General features: G+C 40.5%; 3 protein-coding genes across 3 annotated transcripts in view; 2 read left to right on the forward strand and 1 right to left on the reverse strand.

Annotated features, from left to right (window-relative positions):
• The first annotated feature begins 215 nt into the window (after window positions 1-215).
• Window positions 216-8344, forward strand: LOC118343465 (KH homology domain-containing protein 4-like). Its single transcript, XM_035682287.1, has 14 exons — window positions 216-369; window positions 1019-1292; window positions 1392-1511; window positions 1654-1727; window positions 2130-2182; window positions 2331-2533; window positions 3666-3874; window positions 4394-4454; window positions 4744-4801; window positions 5013-5248; window positions 5616-5720; window positions 6300-6385; window positions 6470-6588; window positions 7039-8344. The coding sequence occupies exons 1-14, from the start codon at window positions 341-343 to the stop codon at window positions 7167-7169; spliced, it is 1758 nt and encodes a 585-aa protein (XP_035538180.1). The 5' UTR covers window positions 216-340; the 3' UTR covers window positions 7170-8344.
• On the reverse strand, window positions 8133-16519 carry LOC118343464 (fibronectin type III and SPRY domain-containing protein 2). Its single transcript, XM_035682286.1, has 13 exons — window positions 16365-16519; window positions 15815-16101; window positions 15112-15207; window positions 14560-14793; window positions 14376-14398; window positions 13857-13978; window positions 12163-12327; window positions 11870-12004; window positions 11521-11674; window positions 10678-10811; window positions 10008-10140; window positions 9730-9906; window positions 8133-8786 (listed from the first exon to the last, which is right to left on the reverse strand). Exons 2-13 carry the CDS (start codon window positions 16088-16090, stop codon window positions 8537-8539), a joined length of 1899 nt encoding a protein of 632 aa, XP_035538179.1. The 5' UTR covers window positions 16091-16101; window positions 16365-16519; the 3' UTR covers window positions 8133-8536.
• A 248-nt stretch (window positions 16520-16767) lies between these two features.
• LOC118343463 (WASP homolog-associated protein with actin, membranes and microtubules) overlaps window positions 16768-17838 on the forward strand; it is a 13479-nt gene continuing 12408 nt past the window's right edge. The window contains exon 1 of the mRNA XM_035682285.1: window positions 16768-17817. Within this exon, the coding sequence (XP_035538178.1) occupies window positions 17221-17817 (597 nt within the window). The 5' untranslated portion in view covers window positions 16768-17220. The remainder of the gene's footprint in view (window positions 17818-17838) is intronic.

Below are 17838 nucleotides of genomic sequence, written 5' to 3' on the forward strand. Positions count from 1 at the left end.
AAAAAAAAAAAATGAAATAACCTACTGCAACTTTAAGTTTTTAAATTTCTTCTAAACTTTAAACCTTAATTACACATTTTAAATCAAAATACAGAGTACATCTCACACTCCAGGTGCTATGTGTTTTCCAAAACGATGTTTAAACATATTGTTGACAAGTTAACTGAAGTTATTTGGAGATAAAGTCGCAGGAAAACAACACAACTTCCGCCAAAGTCACACTTTGCGACCAATCGTCAGAATAAATCGCCAGAGAGAGCAGACCGATGGCTGCCGTCGTTCAGCGTCAACTACGTTAGACATTGTTTTTATCCGACTGCAGGTTTAGCGGAGTGGTGCTATGTCTTCGGGAATGACTGGACAAACACCGTGAGTTGTTTTCTTTCCTCCCTACAGTCTGTTTGTTGTGAATACATTCGGTAACTTGAGTTAACACTAAATACAGCTGAGCAATCTGTTAGCATTCATGGTCGTGGCCTGCTAATAAATGATAGCTTGTGGGGTTATTGTTTTTTTTTTTATAAATTAAAATCCAACACCAATAGGCTGACCTGATTGTACTTTATCAGAATAGTCGAACAATATATATATATATATATATAAGGCTTAAATAAGTGTGTTAGTAAAAAAAAAATATATATATCGTAAGTTGCTAAGTTAGCTTAGCTTCAGTGTTTAGTTATCTGACTTTGGTTTGTTGTTAATTCGCTGAAAACGATGAACTCATTAACTAATTTAAAATATATGTTGCCTTCCAAATACCTCAGTGACTTGTTAAACAGCTCCACACCAGTAAAACATATCTGTTAACGTTTGGTTGCCATAAACAACCATCCCCCCAAAAAAAGTTATTAGTGTGGTTTTGTGTGTTTTTTTTGGGGGGGAAATATAACCGGGTGTGTCCAAACAGATAAAACACACAGGTTGCTAATATATGCATGTATGATGTAGTCAAAATGAATTGTTATACCTATGCTTATTTAACATTTTGCATTTGTTGTTTGTTTCTTTTTTTTAGGTGCCTAACCAGCCGATGGGATCAGCCAGCCCAACCTAAACAGAGTGTGGATGTAAGGCAGCAGAGGAGCAGTCAAAATGCAGGCCACCCTGTGTCTTTATCAGGAGTTGTGGGCACTGCAGGTTCAAACAGTACAGTGTCCCAGCCGCCACAGACGGGAGAAACGCCAGCGCCCCAGGGAGGAGTTGAAATGGCTGCGGCGATGGCTGCTAAAATAAATGCCATGTTGATGGCGAAAGGAAAGCTGTTGACTCCTCCGCCGTTACTTGCAAAGGTGCACATGGCTTGTGAAACTGTGGCAAATATCTGTACATTATGTCTTGTTTATGCAGTGAATTGAGGGCTTACTGTTTTCATTTCACATGTCTTTTAGACCGCTCCAAGTGTGCCTGTGCCAGCCGCTGCAGAAGAGATGGTGGTCACGGAGGTCGACATAAACGACGTACCGCTAAATTGCAGGGACCTTCTTACTAAAGGCAAAACACAGGAGGAGGTAAGTGGAAAGTGGCCATGGCAGTGTTACGTGTGACACAACGTACTAGTTAATAAAATGGGCAAAGTGAGAAAAGAAGTTACGAAAAGCTTAAAAAACGAAAAACAGCTTTAAATGTCTTAATCAAACTTACTTTTTTCAGATCCGACAGTTTAGTGGAGCAGTCGTCTCAACAAAAGGCCATTTCATGACCGAAGCTGAAAAGGGTAAAGCAGGGTATGTACTAAGACTGGATGTCACAATCAAGTTTTTTTTTTTTTTTTATCTGCAGAGTCCGATCAGAGTCCGATCTGAGGCTTTTATTTACCTTAATGTTGACTAAATTTGTACCTGATTAATAGATATAACAGTTGTAACCTTGTTGCACACTTATCCTTGGTACCAACCTGGGACATCTTCAATAAAAACATGCCAACATCATGTCCTGCAAAAGTAATATTCCATATATTAAAGTTTCACCCCAGTTTTATAAGACGGGCTAACCTGATGCCAGGTGGTAGACTAGGTTTTTGGTAATTATCTAAATTAAAAAATCATGTTCTTATAGTAACAGATGTTTCTAAGAGTGCAGAAGTTCTGTTTGTCCATGACATTTCTGATCTGTTTGTTTTTTTCCAGACAAAGACCTTTGTATTTGCATGTCCAGGGAAAGAATCAAGAGCAGGTCAATAGTAAGTAGCACTTTTTCATTGGCTCGATATACAGACTCATTATCTTCATCCAATGTAATTCACAAATGTCATAAGCATTCCTGTTCTATGTGGCAAGGGATTCAATCTGGCTGATGTCTAAACATTGTTAACTTTTCTGCAACATTAGAGGCTGTGGTGAGGATAAAGGAGATAATCTCTGAGGACCTGTTAAGGGCCTCAGCAGCGTCAGGACAGCAGGTACCTGTAATGCCTCCGCTCACCCTCTACCCTCAGCCTCCTCGCCCCGTCATTCCCACACCTGCGCCGCGGATGCCCAACACCAACTCAGTGCCAGGCCAGGGACACCGACCTGCGGCTCCTCATTCAGGGGTGGGCAGACTTTACGTCTATGTTGAAGTTCACTTTGCTACAAATGGTGGTGAAATCTGTTAAGTGTCCTGGGGATTCATCGCTAAAATGTTACCATGTCATACATATGTCCACACTGTGCCTCGTAGAAGGGAGTAACCTCTTACTATCAGCAGCTCTTTTGTACTCTAATATTACTTGTTTTTATCTCTATCTCTGTCCCATGACTTGTTTTTTCAAGGGACAGAGACGAATATTGAGCACACTCAATAGTTGCAGTTTATTACCTATTGTAATAGTTAATGTTAACTGTAATTAGTTTGATGGTCTCTATAAACGTCAATCAGAAGAGCCAATAAGCTGACACATTTATTTTGCCCGGTATATGAACCGTTAATAATTAATTTTAATACTTAATATACAATGTTGTTAAGAACAGTAAATAATACACAAGTATACACTATAAACATAAGTCTTTAAATAGACCCAGTGATCGGGATCAGCTGATACTGCTTCTAGCGATCAGTGATTGGCCTCAAATACGGTGGTTATTGATAACAACCAAGTGTATGCTGTAAACACTGCTGATAGAGGTGGTTAGTTTAATAGAAGTGTGGGATTTATATCAGAAGAAAAATGAATGACCAACAATCGAATAGATTTTTTAAAAATGTGTTACTACAACTGTGTGATAGAAATATATGAAAATGTATTTTTGACATGTTTAGCCTATAAATCTGGTTAAAAGGCCCTCAAGCACATGAGGTTAAAACAAAAGGTCATTCATTTGGATGTGTAACATGATTACATAACATGCACTAACATTGGGATTATATTGTATGCAATTCATAATGCAGCTGGGGTGTCTTGTGTTTTAAATATTGATTGTTTGTGGCTTCTTATTGTGTCAGTCATGATTTTACAAATGGAGGTAAAGAAAGTGAGGCAAATGAAGACCATGTTGCCTTCACTGATACCCACCTCCAAAATTAAGTAGCAGTGAGAACATCCGAGGTCTATAAGAAAAACACCTTGGATAACTGCATCTGCTTACAAAGCTGCTCTACCTCTAGTCAAACTTTATTTTAGACATCTATAAACAACCTAAATGTGCAGGGCATAATAATGAGTCACATGTTTCCCTTATCCTCAGAGTTTTGTGCACACAAAGATTTTTGTGGGTCTGGACCAGGCTTTGCCCTCATTCAACGTGAATGAAAAGGTTGAGGGTCCAGGAGGTTCGTACCTGAGTCACATCCAGACAGAGACGGGGGCTCGAGTCTTTCTCAGGGGAAAAACTTCTGGCTACATTGAACAAGCATCAAAACGGGAGTCTTTTGAGCCTCTTTATGTCTACATCAGGTATGTTCGTTCATTTTCATTTATTTCAAGTCCTCTTATAGGATTCTAATTCAACTCTGTTTGTGTGGTTGTGCTCATCACACTGCAAGGCTGAAAAGTAGAACCTGGTGGCATGAAAGTTTGTTTCATTTGGATAGCCATCTGTAAGAGAATGTAAACCCAGGTGCAACATGAAAATGAGACTCTCCTATTCCCAGTTCCCCCGAACCACCAGCAACAAAACATTACATTATTTTGTCTTCAGGGTGGGTAAACAGCATAATAATAAACAAAATGGAGCTAAATGAATTAACCTAAATGTACCTGCTCAAACAAGAAGACAAATCCCTTTCCTTAAACGAATCAATTCTGATTTAATGAAGGGAATTTAAAAGTTTTTGTTCATTTCTGAAACAGCCATATAAAAAGCCCTGCTTGCATATAAAAGCTAAAACTTCTTTGTGTTCTGTTAGTTCTGTCCTGAATCTGTTTCATCTGTTTTCATCATATTTAACAATGTCACTAATTTGTGTTTTACAGCCACCCAAATGCAACTGGATTGGAGGCAGCGAAGAAACTTACAGAGAGTCTGCTGGAAACTGTAAGTTCATGATATTTTCACCACAAATTAAACTAACTGAAGTAAGTGAATTAAATGTTAGTCTAATGGGAGGTTTAAGAAGGTGAAACTACTAAAGCATATAGTTTTCACCGATACCCACCTCCTAAAGTGAAAGTGGTAGTGTGAACCACCTGATCTCCAGAGATAGGTCTTGAGTGCTCTGCACCTACCCACAATGCAACTCAACTGTTGGAAATCAATCAACACAGCCTTTGTAGATTGTTATTTAGCTCTTTTATATAGTTTTTTTTCCCCTCTCATTCTCCAGGTGAGAGCTGAACATGCCCGCATGGTGTCAATGTACACAGCCACAGGCTCAACACAACGTGAGTACTTTCTTTTTTACACCTTGTAACTAATTCCAAAAGGGTGACCAAATATCAGGTACTAGCTGTCTGCATTGTTCTTGTGGTAATTAATCCTCCTTTGACGTCTTTAGTGGCTCAACAATAGGTTGAAATAGTAGGTCACACTTTTCAAAACAGTTGATTCGTGTGATATATGCTATTAACTCCACATTCTATACTTTCATTTCAGCATACGCAGCACATGGATTTCCACCTAATAGCAATTACTCTAGCCAGGGATCCTGGTATAACTACCCAGCAAATGGGTATGCTGGCGGCTATTCAGCGTACCCAGGAGCCAGTGGTTATTGGAGTAATGCAAATGGTCCCCCAACTCATTCTAACATGTCGACAAACCCTCCATCTTCTCAGGCAATGGTTCAGTATCCGGTGTGTCCTAGGAAACCGCATCCCTATCTCGTCCAGGTAATTGCCCAAGATTAATGCTGCCACTAATTATTGTTTCAGGATTCTTGTATTAGTTATTAGTATTGTTGATTAACTTGGACTGTAAAATGCCAAAACGAATTTTTAAATTGCTTGTCGCAAGTACTACAGCCTTATGTTTAGCCACCAAAAATGGACCATTTGCTAATTTCAGCATGTGTTTGAATCTGCACACACGACAAGTTTAAAAAAACAAAATATTAATAGGTTTGAGCTCATTGTTTATGTAACCATCCTTACTTTAATGTTCAGGCACCTGAAACCCGTGGAGACCTTTGTGAAACTTTAGTTCTTTCCAATCGTGCTGCTGCATCAGTGTGTATGTGTTGGTTTTGCTTTACTGAAGGATCCTGGCAGCAGTGAGACAGTGGAGCCTGAAGGATCTTTAAACCCCCCCGCTGATTCAGGAAGTCCCAAACGTCATTTCCAGGAGGGGGCTAAGGAGGAACAGGTTCGCTAAAGAGAATCACCTGATGATGAACATAATTCTGGCCACTTTAACATTAACACATCTTTCATTCAACTTGTTTGAGTTACTGCAGTTTAACCATTTAGTTTTCACTGTTCATAGGGGAGAACAATTATATTGCTTATCCATTTCAGTTTAGTAGTGAGTTACATAAATGCTTAATTGTCACATTACCATCGAGAATACAAATGGCTATTAAACAAGGGTGAGCAGTGTTCTTTGACAACGGAAGTGTTTTAAGCTGCATCACTGTGTTAGCCTAAAAATGGATACAGTGCTGACCATTTGGAAATTCCCAGCATCAACAGTCAACACTGAAAGTACTTCAGGCTTGGTTAAATTCACAATGCTGTGTCATGAGACTTCTCTTGAACCGTTTGAAGTAAAAACCATCTAGTTAAAATGATAAAAGAAATGTTTGAAGTTTATTCTAAAAAATAAAGTTTAAAAACAACTTTAAGCATTTGCGCATGCTGAAAAATGTTTCTTATGGAGGAAATCTCTTCTTTTATTTATTAAAGTTTTGAATTGTCTTTAATGATTTGTTCTTTCTCTGTTTAGTCTACCAGCAGCTCTCCAGAGGGTCCTGCTCATCAGGAGTCTGAACGTCCTGCCTCCTGTGTTGAAGAGGAGAAAGTAGTAGAAAGGTGTGTTAATAGATCTTATTTCTCTTGTATGTTATTCTACATGAATCATGAGCGCTGTAGATGTTGATGTTTTTCTCTCTTTAGGATTCTGATGCCTCCACCGCCACCTCCCTTTGTGCTACCTGCCCCTGTTGCACGCAAACGGACGAGAGACGCGGTAACAGAAGATCCAGTCAGTCTGCCTGTCAGCAGCGCTTCAATGGGTATGCATTTCCTTATTTCCTAAAATTCTGAGAGCCTGAGTCCTCAGACATTTGTTGAGTTGTCTGTTGCATGAAATGGCATCTCCCCCCATGGAGGAATTGGGGAGGAGTGGAGACCTGTGTGAATCTCTCCACTGGTAGAACCTACTAACACGCTCTTCTTGTATATGTTTTTTGTCTTTCCCTTGTTTTCTCTCTCAACATGTGTCTCGGGACCTGCCTGTTATGGATGTGTGCTCTGCTGCCGTTTCATTTGATATCTTCCCTCCCCCTGGCTGTGGATCAAACGAACTCAAAAAACGGCGCTAACATGGGGCTCCTCAATGGGTTTCCTTTTTGTTTTGTTCTCTCTCTTTGTCCCCACCCCCACCCCACCCTCTCTCTGTCTCTCATGTGTCCCACCTTCTCTCTACTTTTCTCTCTCTCTCCATTTTTATTGTGCCCTTACAGGTGTTAAAGAGGAGGTGTGCGAGAAGAAGTCTAAAGTGGACGAAGATGCATCAGGGCTAGTGCCCTACGGAGGAGATTCCTCCGATGAAGAGGAGGAGAGGATACGCAGCAGTAAGACCGATAACTCATAACCCCTGTGTTGCCCCATCCCCACTGCCCAGGATCCCCACAGACCCAAAATCTACATTTAGTATATTAAAACAGTTCTCAAATCCCATAAAAGGAAAAATCCACTCTTGCATTATCACACAGAGTTTTAGGACTATACCAGTGTTTTGCCATGTTTTACCTCATTTACTACAAAGAACAAATTCATATTTGACAATTTCCCAAGCAAGACGTTAAATACTTAAGTTTGACATTTTTTTTCTTCCACCCAAGCAGACATGGACATCCATTTTAGGAATCTAAATACAGGTCTTTACTGTATAGCAGAAAAAAGCTAGGCTGCAAAAAAATCAAACAAACCACTGTTATGGTCTTTAACTTATCACTGGTTTCTGGTTTACCGGGTCTTTCCTGGACTTTTAAGGAAGATGGGTGGGTTTTTACTTTCTTGTCCTGGTGTAGGTTTTGCTTTGTGTACATCTGTTTCAGTTAGTTTTTTCATGTTTCTCCCAGAATGTCTTTCTATAACCCCACCCAGTGGGTGTGAACCTGTTGGTCTCAGTCAAAAGTGGGCATTTAAATATATGCCCACCTTTTTTTAAAGCAAATGTAAATATAGAAATATAGATAGCCCGCCAACTAGTTCATTTTGTGTGTGTGTGTGTGTGTGTGTGTGTGTGTGTAGCCACATGACTTAAAGTGCAACACATCTTGTGGCTACATGTCATTAGGAAATTTTGAGGCTATGGTTTTAGAAATACAAATCTTTTCTACTGTTTTTCTCCGTTGTGTTATTGCTGTTATTTTTTTTTGACTGTAAAATGTGCACTTGCCAATCTCTTACATGGCAGAGAAATCTTCTGTTCACAAAACATATACCACTATCAAACAAAATTGCCACTTTTTAACAGTGTGTAAGTATTCAGGGTGGATTTTTCCTTTTTAAGATGTGAATACAAATGTATAATAACTACAAGTGGATTTTCTTTCTTAAAACACTTTTATTTCATTTTTCAAAGCATCTTTTGGTTTATCAGAAACAAGCCCCTTATTTCCTTTTTTGAACTGAAACACTTGGTCTGCTGCAGTTGCTGATGGTATAAATACATATTGTAAAATTCAGTGAAACTTTTCTTATATTGGAAAATGGTGTATGCCTGTTCCCATGGAATACTATAATAAAAAGAACTGAAAACCCCTTATTGTCTTTAGGTCACACACATTTTATACTGCTGAGAAAGATCAGCAGATATGTTTTTTTGTTTTTATGAATTTGGGTTTTCTTTATTGAAGATGTCACTCAGCTTTGGTAAGTGTTATAAATAAGTTTTTCACTTCACTTCCTAGCAGCCCTGGGTTTTATGTCATGGTAATACTATTATTGCTGGTGTCAGATGAATGTGTACTCCGGTGCCTCGATGCCATTATGTACAGTAAGAGCTCCTGGGTTGTCCATGCCAAAGCAGGGGTGAACATAATTTCGGAAGTGGCAGTGAAAGGTATGCAAGTGTTGTTCCAGATCCACATTAAAGAAGGACAGAGTCCCCCTCTCGTAGTCCAGTGCCACTCCTATCCGCACAGGGTTCACTGTAATCCTCAGGTCAGGACTCCAGCCATTGTGCAGAAACTCATATTTATGCCTGAAGGGGGAAAAAAAAAAAAAAGGCAACATGATTGTGGATAGCAGAGACGTTCTGAATAGAAAGCATTTCTCTCATCCTGTCTGGGATCATTTTCCCGCTGTCAGCCATTAGGAAGGCAGATGCTGTATCATGAGCCAACAGCAGGATTTCAAATGGCTGCGGATTAAAGAAAATGAGAAATGTGATTGTTAAATTGCGCGTAGGCAGAATCACCAAGAGCATGCCCACAATGGAAACCACATTCAGGGCTTGTGTGATATGCCGCTTTTGATTTACTAAATGTGACAATTCAGCTGTCCTGCTTTGTTCCAAGAAGAGTTGCCATAGCAACACGTATAAAGTAACAGATATTCAACTGTGGGCTCTTCTACCTTCAGTGGGTTTGGGTTTGCATAGAGCGGATGCACAATTTTTTGCTTAGGAAAGGAAAATTTCTGGTGGCTAAAAATATAGTCTTGGCCCAGTTTCCATGAACTGCAGTAGTAGTCCCTCAGAGGCTCAGCATGCTAATTGAGATATCAGATTGGCGGAAAAATCTGCATCTACTTGGTCTGTGAAGTCTAAAGTCTAAGTATAAAAAGTATGTTTAAAAAAAGTGACTGAGAAGTTAACCGATGTGTTAAAACTACTTTCCTCATTATTTGGGGTGTAAAAGTAATATAATTGCAAAATCAATGTTTTTAACTTTGAATATTTTTTTCTTGTTTCTGATTAAAAAAAACTATCAAGATAAGTTAAAGTTGCAACCCCTCTGCCACAAACTGAAAATTGTGGAGGAAAGGTTATATGGTTAAAAATGTATTCCAAAATGTTTGCCAAAAAGTCATCCTGTTACTTGGGTGAAATGGGTAATAAAACTGGACTAGAAAACAAGGACCCCAAACAGAATATTAGGGTTAATAACAGTAAGGGTATTTTAACAGAAGTGGTGCCCTGTTACCTGGATGGAGTGAGAATGTGTCTCATACACCAGGACGTATTGTTGGCTCCGAGGTACGAGTTCCTCCCTGTGTCCTCATACGCAACTCCGATCCTAAATTCCGTCCCATCATCCACCTCAACTTCCCAGTAATGCCTGCCTCGCACTGGAATCAGATCCCCCAGGACAGCTACACATCTGTACACACACACTTATTTTACTTATATACACTCATAAAGGGCTATCTTAAAAGTTTGCTTTATTGTCCTTTTTGTCACACGAGCCATTGTACACTTTACCTGGTGAAGGTGTTATCGCCCAAGGCCATAGCGCTGATCGGCAGCTCCTCGTCACCATAAAATATCGTAAAGCCATCTTCAGAGAAGGACAGGCAGGGGTGGGCGCTGTCCTCCAGGAGATAGAAGAACGTTCCTGCACAGGTCAGCAAATGTGCAAAATGTGGAATGCAATCAAAGTATGGGCACTTGTACTTAAGTTATTTCCACTTGATGCTACATATACGCTACATTTAACAACTATAGTTACTTTTCAGATTGAGATTTCATTAAAAAATGTGATCAGTCATGAGAAATCTCAGGGGTTTGTTTTTTGGATTTGTTTTGGGGTTTCTTTCTTGTGAAACACTTATAGTACCTATAGTTTGACCTCTTCAGGATTCAAATGTATTTAAATTCAAGTAGACATTGCTTTGTATTATGGGGTCACAAACAAAAAAGATTGGGAACCATGTTGTTAATACATCAATATTGAGAAAAACACTGGCAGAGGCTGTTTTACACAAGTAGTTTTACTTTTTACATAAGTAAAAATTTGAATAAGGGACTTTTACTTATGATGAGATATTTTCATAAATAGGCATTGATACTTTTACCTCAGTAAATGACCTGCATACTTCTTCCACCACTGGCCAAAAGTATCATAAACAGGCTGCTCCATGATCGTTCTCACCTGTTGTGGAGACAGTAATCGCTTCACTTCTGACGCTGGGCCCGCCGATGTTGACTGCTCTTACAGAGATGAGGTAACGCCGTCCCGTCTGCAGCTGGATCAGACACTGACAGGTGGGCACAGCTACTATAGACCTGGGGGATTAACCAATGGGACAGAAGCTTGACATCACTTCCTTTTTACAAATATATTAAATGCACAATGATGGCAACTTTCTTGGGTTGTCTTTTATTTCCATACCTCTCAACCAGAGTGTAAAACCTTGAAATAACATATTGTCTCAACTTTTGAAACACTAGGTGGATAAACGGGGTGGTTAAATAGGAACTTTCTCATATTTGGACCGCATAACTATTTCAGTTAATGCAGTTTAGGCTCCTTTATGCAAAAAAACACATAAACTATTGAAATAAATGCTTTGACTGTTCTCTGAAGTGACCAGATGAAAAATTAAAATGACCCCAAATGCGAGGACAGTACTCTAGCTGAGGCTATAGTGCTGCAGGAGCTGAAGCTAAGAATAGATTTTCTAGGACAGAGTGTGTCTTGATTCAGCAGCTCTATAACCATGGGACCTCAAAAAGCCCAGGCAAGCACTAACACAGGCTTGTTTATGGATGTATTGAAGCAAACGCCTTATTAAAAGGACAGGCCAGTGAAGACAAATATCATGGGGTACTGCATCTTTGAAGCTCGCAATATCCAGTCGAGCATTCCTGCTCCAACTGAGCTGTTTTACCTTTATCTTTCTGTGTGAAATATTTCAAGAAAAACACAATTAAACCTTGCGTTTGTTTCCATGTTGAATCTGTCAATGTAGGTTTATGTTAACGCAGTTCTTACTCGGTAACGATGCTCTCTGTGCCGTCAGTACCCATCTCGCTGAGCTCTACAGTGTAAGAGTCTACAGGGTTGGTGTTTCCTGACTCCCAGCGGATCAGAGCAGCCTCTGGACAGCTAGTACACTCTCTCTGCTTGATCACTGGAGGCGATGGCACTAAGGCAGAGGGGAATTAAAGATTTAGACTTTAGTTTCTCCAACATAAATCATATGAGGCTGGGGTGAAAACAAAATAGAGGAAAATACATCTGAAAGTGATTTTAGGGGACATCCCGAGACAACAAGACAATTACTTTAACTGTCACAAGTTGATGACTCCTCGTGTAGCTGCTGGAGTGTGACATTTATTACCTGTCACGTATAAGGCCTTCTCGCTCGCCGGGCTGATGCCTGTGGTGTTGGTAGCAGTCACCCACAGTTCATACTGAGCGTTGGGCAGCAGATCTGTCACGGTGCAGTGGGTCTCCTTCACTTTTACCGTGCTGACTGAAAAGCGGGCACAGCATTTTAAATGTGACTGTACTGATCAAAACACGTCACCGTTCAGAGAAATTTAAAAGATTCCCATATCAATAGATACCATTTCAACAGTAGATGGTGTTATCATGCAATGTGAATCTGCAGCCAGTGTCTCTGTGTTATACCGTGTGGTGCACAGGTGCTGTCTGCTGGCATGTCCTCCAGCACTGGTCTGTAGTACAGCTCATAGTACTCCACCGTGTCGTCGGAGAACAAGCTCCAGCACACGCGCAGGGACGTCTGAGAGGCAGAGTTGGGCATCTGGGGGTTGATTACTGGGGCAGATGGAGCTGTTTTTATATTGGAAAAATATTATTAACCTGTGTTTTTTAATTTCTTTTTAATATGACGTCATACCATTAAAAGCGCTAAATAGCACAGGAGCAGTTTTAAATAAAAGCGATGACTTATGACAGAATGTTCTAGTTTAAGCTCAACACTGACACCTGTGTTTTATTCACAAAATATTAAATATTCCTTCCCTCCTAAATCACGCACACAAACAGGACCAGATCAGAGAGAATCAAGTTTGCCTGTCAAATTTGCCTTCATTCCTTTCTTCTTCCCGTCCCCTCTGCGTCCCTACATTTATAATTATGATTTCACCTTATCTGAGCAATGATCTTCTGTCTGTGTTCCTCAGGTCTTTAGATGCTGTTTTTTGAATATCATTATAATCGTGTAATTTTATTACCTCCAGGATGTTCAGAGAGATTCAACTGATAGTTTTAATCATCCACCTGCTGGCTGCACCACCAGCATCTAGACTCTGAGGGATCCTGTCCTATCTCAGATCTTCATATGGGCTTATGCTTGATGATGATGCTTCAAATTGATGGGGGTCTAATCACCTAATAATAGTAATAGTCTCTCTGTTGCTAACCTCACTAAATGAACTTCCAAATGGATTCTCATTATTGAACTTGTCTTTAAATCATGGGTGGTAACCAGTGGTTTAGTGCAGGGTACGCCACTTATTTTTCAGTGAGCTGTCCAACTTTCATGAGTGGAAAAGTAAGTATAAGTAAGTAAGGACTAAGGAATACTTCACTCCAAATGGATAATTATGTGGTTGTCTCACACTGTCTGTGGGCTAGTATTGATTATTCTGTGACTAATTGATTCTGTCCTGAAAGCAAGGTGGGCTCTGTGGTGTAGTGCAGAGTATATGGAGCGTAACCTCTTATTTCTCAGTCAGCATTGGGTATACCCACTTCTAAAACCCATCTGATGTGCATCAATTAGTAGTGGAGTACTCAAAATGCCTGATGTAATTGTCTCATCCTATATTCTGTGGGCCAGTATTGATTACAAAATCTGCACCTCTTCTGTTGCTGTTGTTCATTTCGTAATGATCCTTACTGCCTGAAGTCTAGCAGCAGAAGTGAAACAGTGTGCAAATACTAGCAGTAAATATGCCAGAGTAGTTTTACATGTCACTGTTTATAACACGGGGTGTTTATCCTGTTCAGCTTCATCCTGTCCTAACTGGACGGGCTGCTTTAAAAAATAAAAGGGCATAAATTAAGAGTTTACCCACTTCCCCAGGCACCACTGGTGGTAACAGTTACGTATGCCTGTTCCTGTGAAAGATTATTGACACACTGGCCTTGTGTATGAAAACATAAAGCTACTAAATTGCTAGGTAACTGTCTAAAGGCAACCACCACACCACAGACTCCTCTACGCTGTAATTACACACAGTCTAAGAGCACAATGTGTCAAAGGCAACTGTGCAGATATTAACCTTCATCTGTGTAATGCACAGACACAGTTATTGATCGATGTCTGTGTCAGATGAGCGGATTGTAAGTCAGACCTGGAACAACGTTGATGGAGTCCATCATGGTTTTGACATCGGACAAGTCAGCAAGCGGTGTGTTAAACTCAAGACATGTGGCCAACGTGAGGTCAAGCTCCTCTTTGGCAAACTCCTTGATTCTATTGTAAAAAAAATCATATATTAAGGTTTAACATTAAGGTAAAGCAGCTTGTGTCATGCTATTCATTTGGATCAGTCATAATTAATAAGGTCCACTTACTAGCTTTTCCTGGAGTATTTTGATTGATGTGACTGAGCAATCTCAATGCTCTGCAAAAAGCTAGTAAGTGTACCTTGAGTAAGGATTTTTATGTCAAACTACTTTCTCCAAGGCCAAGGATTTATACTCACACTAAATATTTGTCTGCTTATTATAATATTAGTCTGAAACTACAGGCAAACCTGGAGACACAACATGTGCCATTAATGGTTAGTCTTTTGAAATCACACTGCAATCACCGCCAGTGCAGTCACATTATGTGGCATACGGTACTCACTGAGCAGCGGTGTAATTACCTTTTAATGGTGGGCATAACGGTCTGTCAGTAAAGGTCAAAGAAAGCGAGTGAACAACAAAGTGCATAAATGCAGAAACACTAATCAATATTACTTATCCATTTTTCATTCTATTTTTCTATTTCTTCTATTTATCATCATCATATACAACTGTAATCTGCACATTCAAATGAAGAAAACACACCTTCAGGAAGAGCCTCTTGTCTTGGCTGCGGTAAACCTCCTGGGCCGTCTCGATGAGCTCCTTGGACGCATCCATTGCTTGACCGCAAGCCAGCAGCTGATTGTACAGTGCTTCCAGCTTGCCCTTCTTCTCCTCCTCCAGCCCCGCTGCTCTCTCGTCATATCGCTGAGACAACGTCTGCAGCACATCGTTGTAGTGCTGCTCCAAGTGCTGCTCCTGACGGCCAAAATTCTCCTGTATATACATTGATAGAATCACAGTGGCACAGTTAGAGATTCAGACAATTGTTAAGCATTAAAAACAACATGTGTAAAGAAAGGAAACATGAGGAAAGGATAACAGATCAAGGGAGGCAAAGAATGAAAGGGATGTGTTGACTTCAGGCCCTCCAGGGGACACACATGGACTAAAATCTGACATCCTGAACTTTATTTCTGTAAAAATAAAACAAATAATAATAACAAGAAACATTCCCAAATGAAAACAAAATAATGAATCAATGTCAAAGCACATTCCAACAATCTGTTTCAGTCTTTTAAGTGTGACATTTACCTCCACAGTGAGAAAGATTTCCTCCAGATGACCCGCAAAGCTCTCCATCTCAGCAACCTTCCCTTGCAACCGATTCCTGATTGTGACAGTCTCACTCTGAAAACAATAGAAAGTCATACTTTTACCCTCTCTTTTTTTTAAATTCAAACCAGTAACATAAACTATTTTCAGCCTGTGCTGTGAGGACTTTCCGGTCACATCTGTGGCTTTCAAACCTTTATGTGGACAGCTCCATCTTCTGGGAATCCACTACAAAGAAATCTGAAATTATAAATGTCAGTCCACAGTCCTTAAGAGTAACGTAATGGCCATTGTTAGGGAAATTCATGTACACATGGACGTTTTAATGTATAGTTGTCAAGAATTTTACTGTTTTTTTCACTAATTTCTACATTCCTAGGGGTGCTGCTTCTGTGTTTATGCTACAATCTCCACCAAGAAAAAGTTATTTAAATCTCACCATGTTTGAACAGAGGTAAAAAAAGTAAGGAAATATCAAATATCACAACAATTAACCATACAAATTATGAATTATGTGAAATCATTGGTGCATTTCTATTTTGTTTTTTAAAAGAAGCATAAAAGGAACTATACATAAATATAATTCCACAACCTTGCATTGATAAATGACAATAAAATAACCTTGAATCCTTGAAACATTTCACTCTTACATCAAGGGCCAAAGCTGTGTTAGTGTCCCCACCTCTGTTTCTCCCTCCTTAAACACATCATCATCATCAAATCCATCTTCTGCCCCAGTGGGAGACGGAGAGCTGTCCTCGCAGGGCTCGAAACGAAGGGACTCGTTGGTGTCGACGGAGAACCTCTGGAAGGTTGAAACATCTCTGGTCGCCCTCCCTCCTCTGTCTGTTACCACATTGTAGGGCTCCATAGTGGTGGACTCTCTGCTTAACTCCTGATGCTCAGCCTCCTCTGCAATCACATCCAGTCTGCCTCCTCTGATATCGTACAGGTCCATGAGGAGAATGACTGTGGGAGGACAGAGGTTGACTATCCATTTATGATTCTGGTACAAGATCAATTTAAGTCAGCCCTTTCAGCTCTACATTAGTCTATAGATCAACAACAACCTAGGATAAGTCTATAAATCCTGCACGAAACAATAATTTAAAAGAATGAACACAATATTAGATCTCAAAATTACATAGTTGATACTTTAACCAACCAACATGTGCAGAACAATCTGTTAATTAAATTACTGATAGTGAATGAGCAGCTGATGGTAAATTTACCTGGATAAATCAGTAAACCAGTCTGTTCTAAACAACCATTTCAGCCCAGCAATGGTGTCCGACAAGCCAACTCTGTCAGCAGTCCCACCCTCACCCAGATACTGTGACAAAAATAGATTGTGGGGACTCAGACTGCTCAAATGTCCCAGGCCTGTCAAACATCCATGCTGAGTTCAAGTTAAATTGTTGAATAAAACACACTTTAGACTAATTAGAGGCCTGAGTTTTGTTAACACTGTAAACAATGTGTCATTAGTTCCAGTTTCAGCTCCAATATTGTTCTTAGCCCTGATATTAGGAGGTGGAAATCCCCGAACATGTGATTTAAAGGTCAAAGTTGAGCAGAATACCACAGACATTGTGCTGCCTTCAGGGCTCCTAGTAAACTCAGGAAAAGCCGCCATTCTAACGTTTTCTAATCAGAAATCTGAATTATTTCCTCGTCTGCACTTTCAGTACTTTGATGATCGAAAGAATGACTGGCACTTTTTTGTGACTGTTACTTCGACGTAGATATCAACCGGTGCTGACCTGCTGTACACTCACAGGAAGATTACTATTGTATTGTATTGTACTAATATTATACAGAAGTGGTGTTATACCTAATATTTTAACTAAATTGTTTGAATAATTCCCATGGCAACCTCTATCTCAACATTAAACTTAAAGAAAACGCGATAACAACGTCTTCTAACGTTACATTTAACCGTCCAACGTTCAGTTTCGCGAAAGATTTTTTTTTTTAGTTTTATTTTTTTTTAAGGCGCTTGAAGGCATCCTACGTCACGCAAATGGCGGACGTTGTAAACAGAGCCAGCAGCTCCTCGGAGGCCGAAGAGAAACGTCTCTTTTTAACATGAACAACGTGAATAACGTGGAGTGCGAGCGGCTGGACAGCCTGGAGGGCTGGGTGGCCGTGAAAAGCAACATATTTGAAGAAACCGAGGCGTTTAAGTTGGGCTTCATCGTGCAGTGGAACGTCATCGAGTGCAAGTTCGCCGTCACCTGCCACAACCGGACGTTGCAGCGGCAGAAACGCAAAGCCGAAGTTGCCGAAGTTGCCGAAGTCGGCGACACCGAGGTGAGCTGGGCCGGTCTCTTCTCCGTCAGCGACCTGAAACACATCCATCAACACTTCACATGCGTGTCGGACGTCTTGGCGGCCTGCTTCCCGGATTTGTCCGAGTTCGAGGAGGGCAACATTTGGGACTTGCTCTTCCTGAATCGGCGGTCCGGTGCCGACGACGACGAGGAGAGGGATTTTGACGCGCCGTGCAGGAGGCTGGAGAAGTACTTCAGCACGGCCATCGATGTCTGCGGACGAAAGATTGTCCTCGATACGTTGTTCAGCCAGGATGAGCGGGACGTCGAGGAGTACTTTGAAAATCTACAGGAGTTCAAGAGGAAGACGATGCAGGAGGAGATGTCCAGGGCCAAGGGTCACCTGCGACAGGTGAGGAGAGGGGAGGGGAGG

Source organism: Morone saxatilis, unplaced genomic scaffold (genome assembly GCF_004916995.1).
Source record: "Morone saxatilis isolate NCDOM2014 unplaced genomic scaffold, NCSU_SB_2.0 Contig11, whole genome shotgun sequence".
NCBI lineage: Eukaryota > Metazoa > Chordata > Actinopteri > Moronidae > Morone > Morone saxatilis.

What these genes read in the sequence shown, in the direction of transcription:
- LOC118343465 (XM_035682287.1), top strand. Translation starts at nt 341, where the DNA reads ATGTCTTCGGGAATGACTGGACAAACACC. An exon ending in AAGGCAAAACACAGGAGGAG is followed by an intron (nt 1,512 to 1,653) that starts GTAAGTGGAAAG and finishes TACTTTTTTCAG; the next exon opens with ATCCGACAGTTTAGTGGAGC. An exon ending in CGCATCCCTATCTCGTCCAG is followed by an intron (nt 5,249 to 5,615) that starts GTAATTGCCCAA and finishes GCTTTACTGAAG; the next exon opens with GATCCTGGCAGCAGTGAGAC.
- LOC118343464 (XM_035682286.1), bottom strand. Translation starts at nt 16,090, where the DNA reads ATGGACCTGTACGATATCAGAGGAGGCAGACTGGATGTGATTGCAGAG. An exon ending in AAATCTTTCTCACTGTGGAG is followed by an intron (nt 14,794 to 15,111) that starts GTAAATGTCACA and finishes ATGTATATACAG; the next exon opens with GAGAATTTTGGCCGTCAGGA. An exon ending in GAAGGCCTTATACGTGACAG is followed by an intron (nt 11,675 to 11,869) that starts GTAATAAATGTC and finishes CCTCTGCCTTAG; the next exon opens with TGCCATCGCCTCCAGTGATC.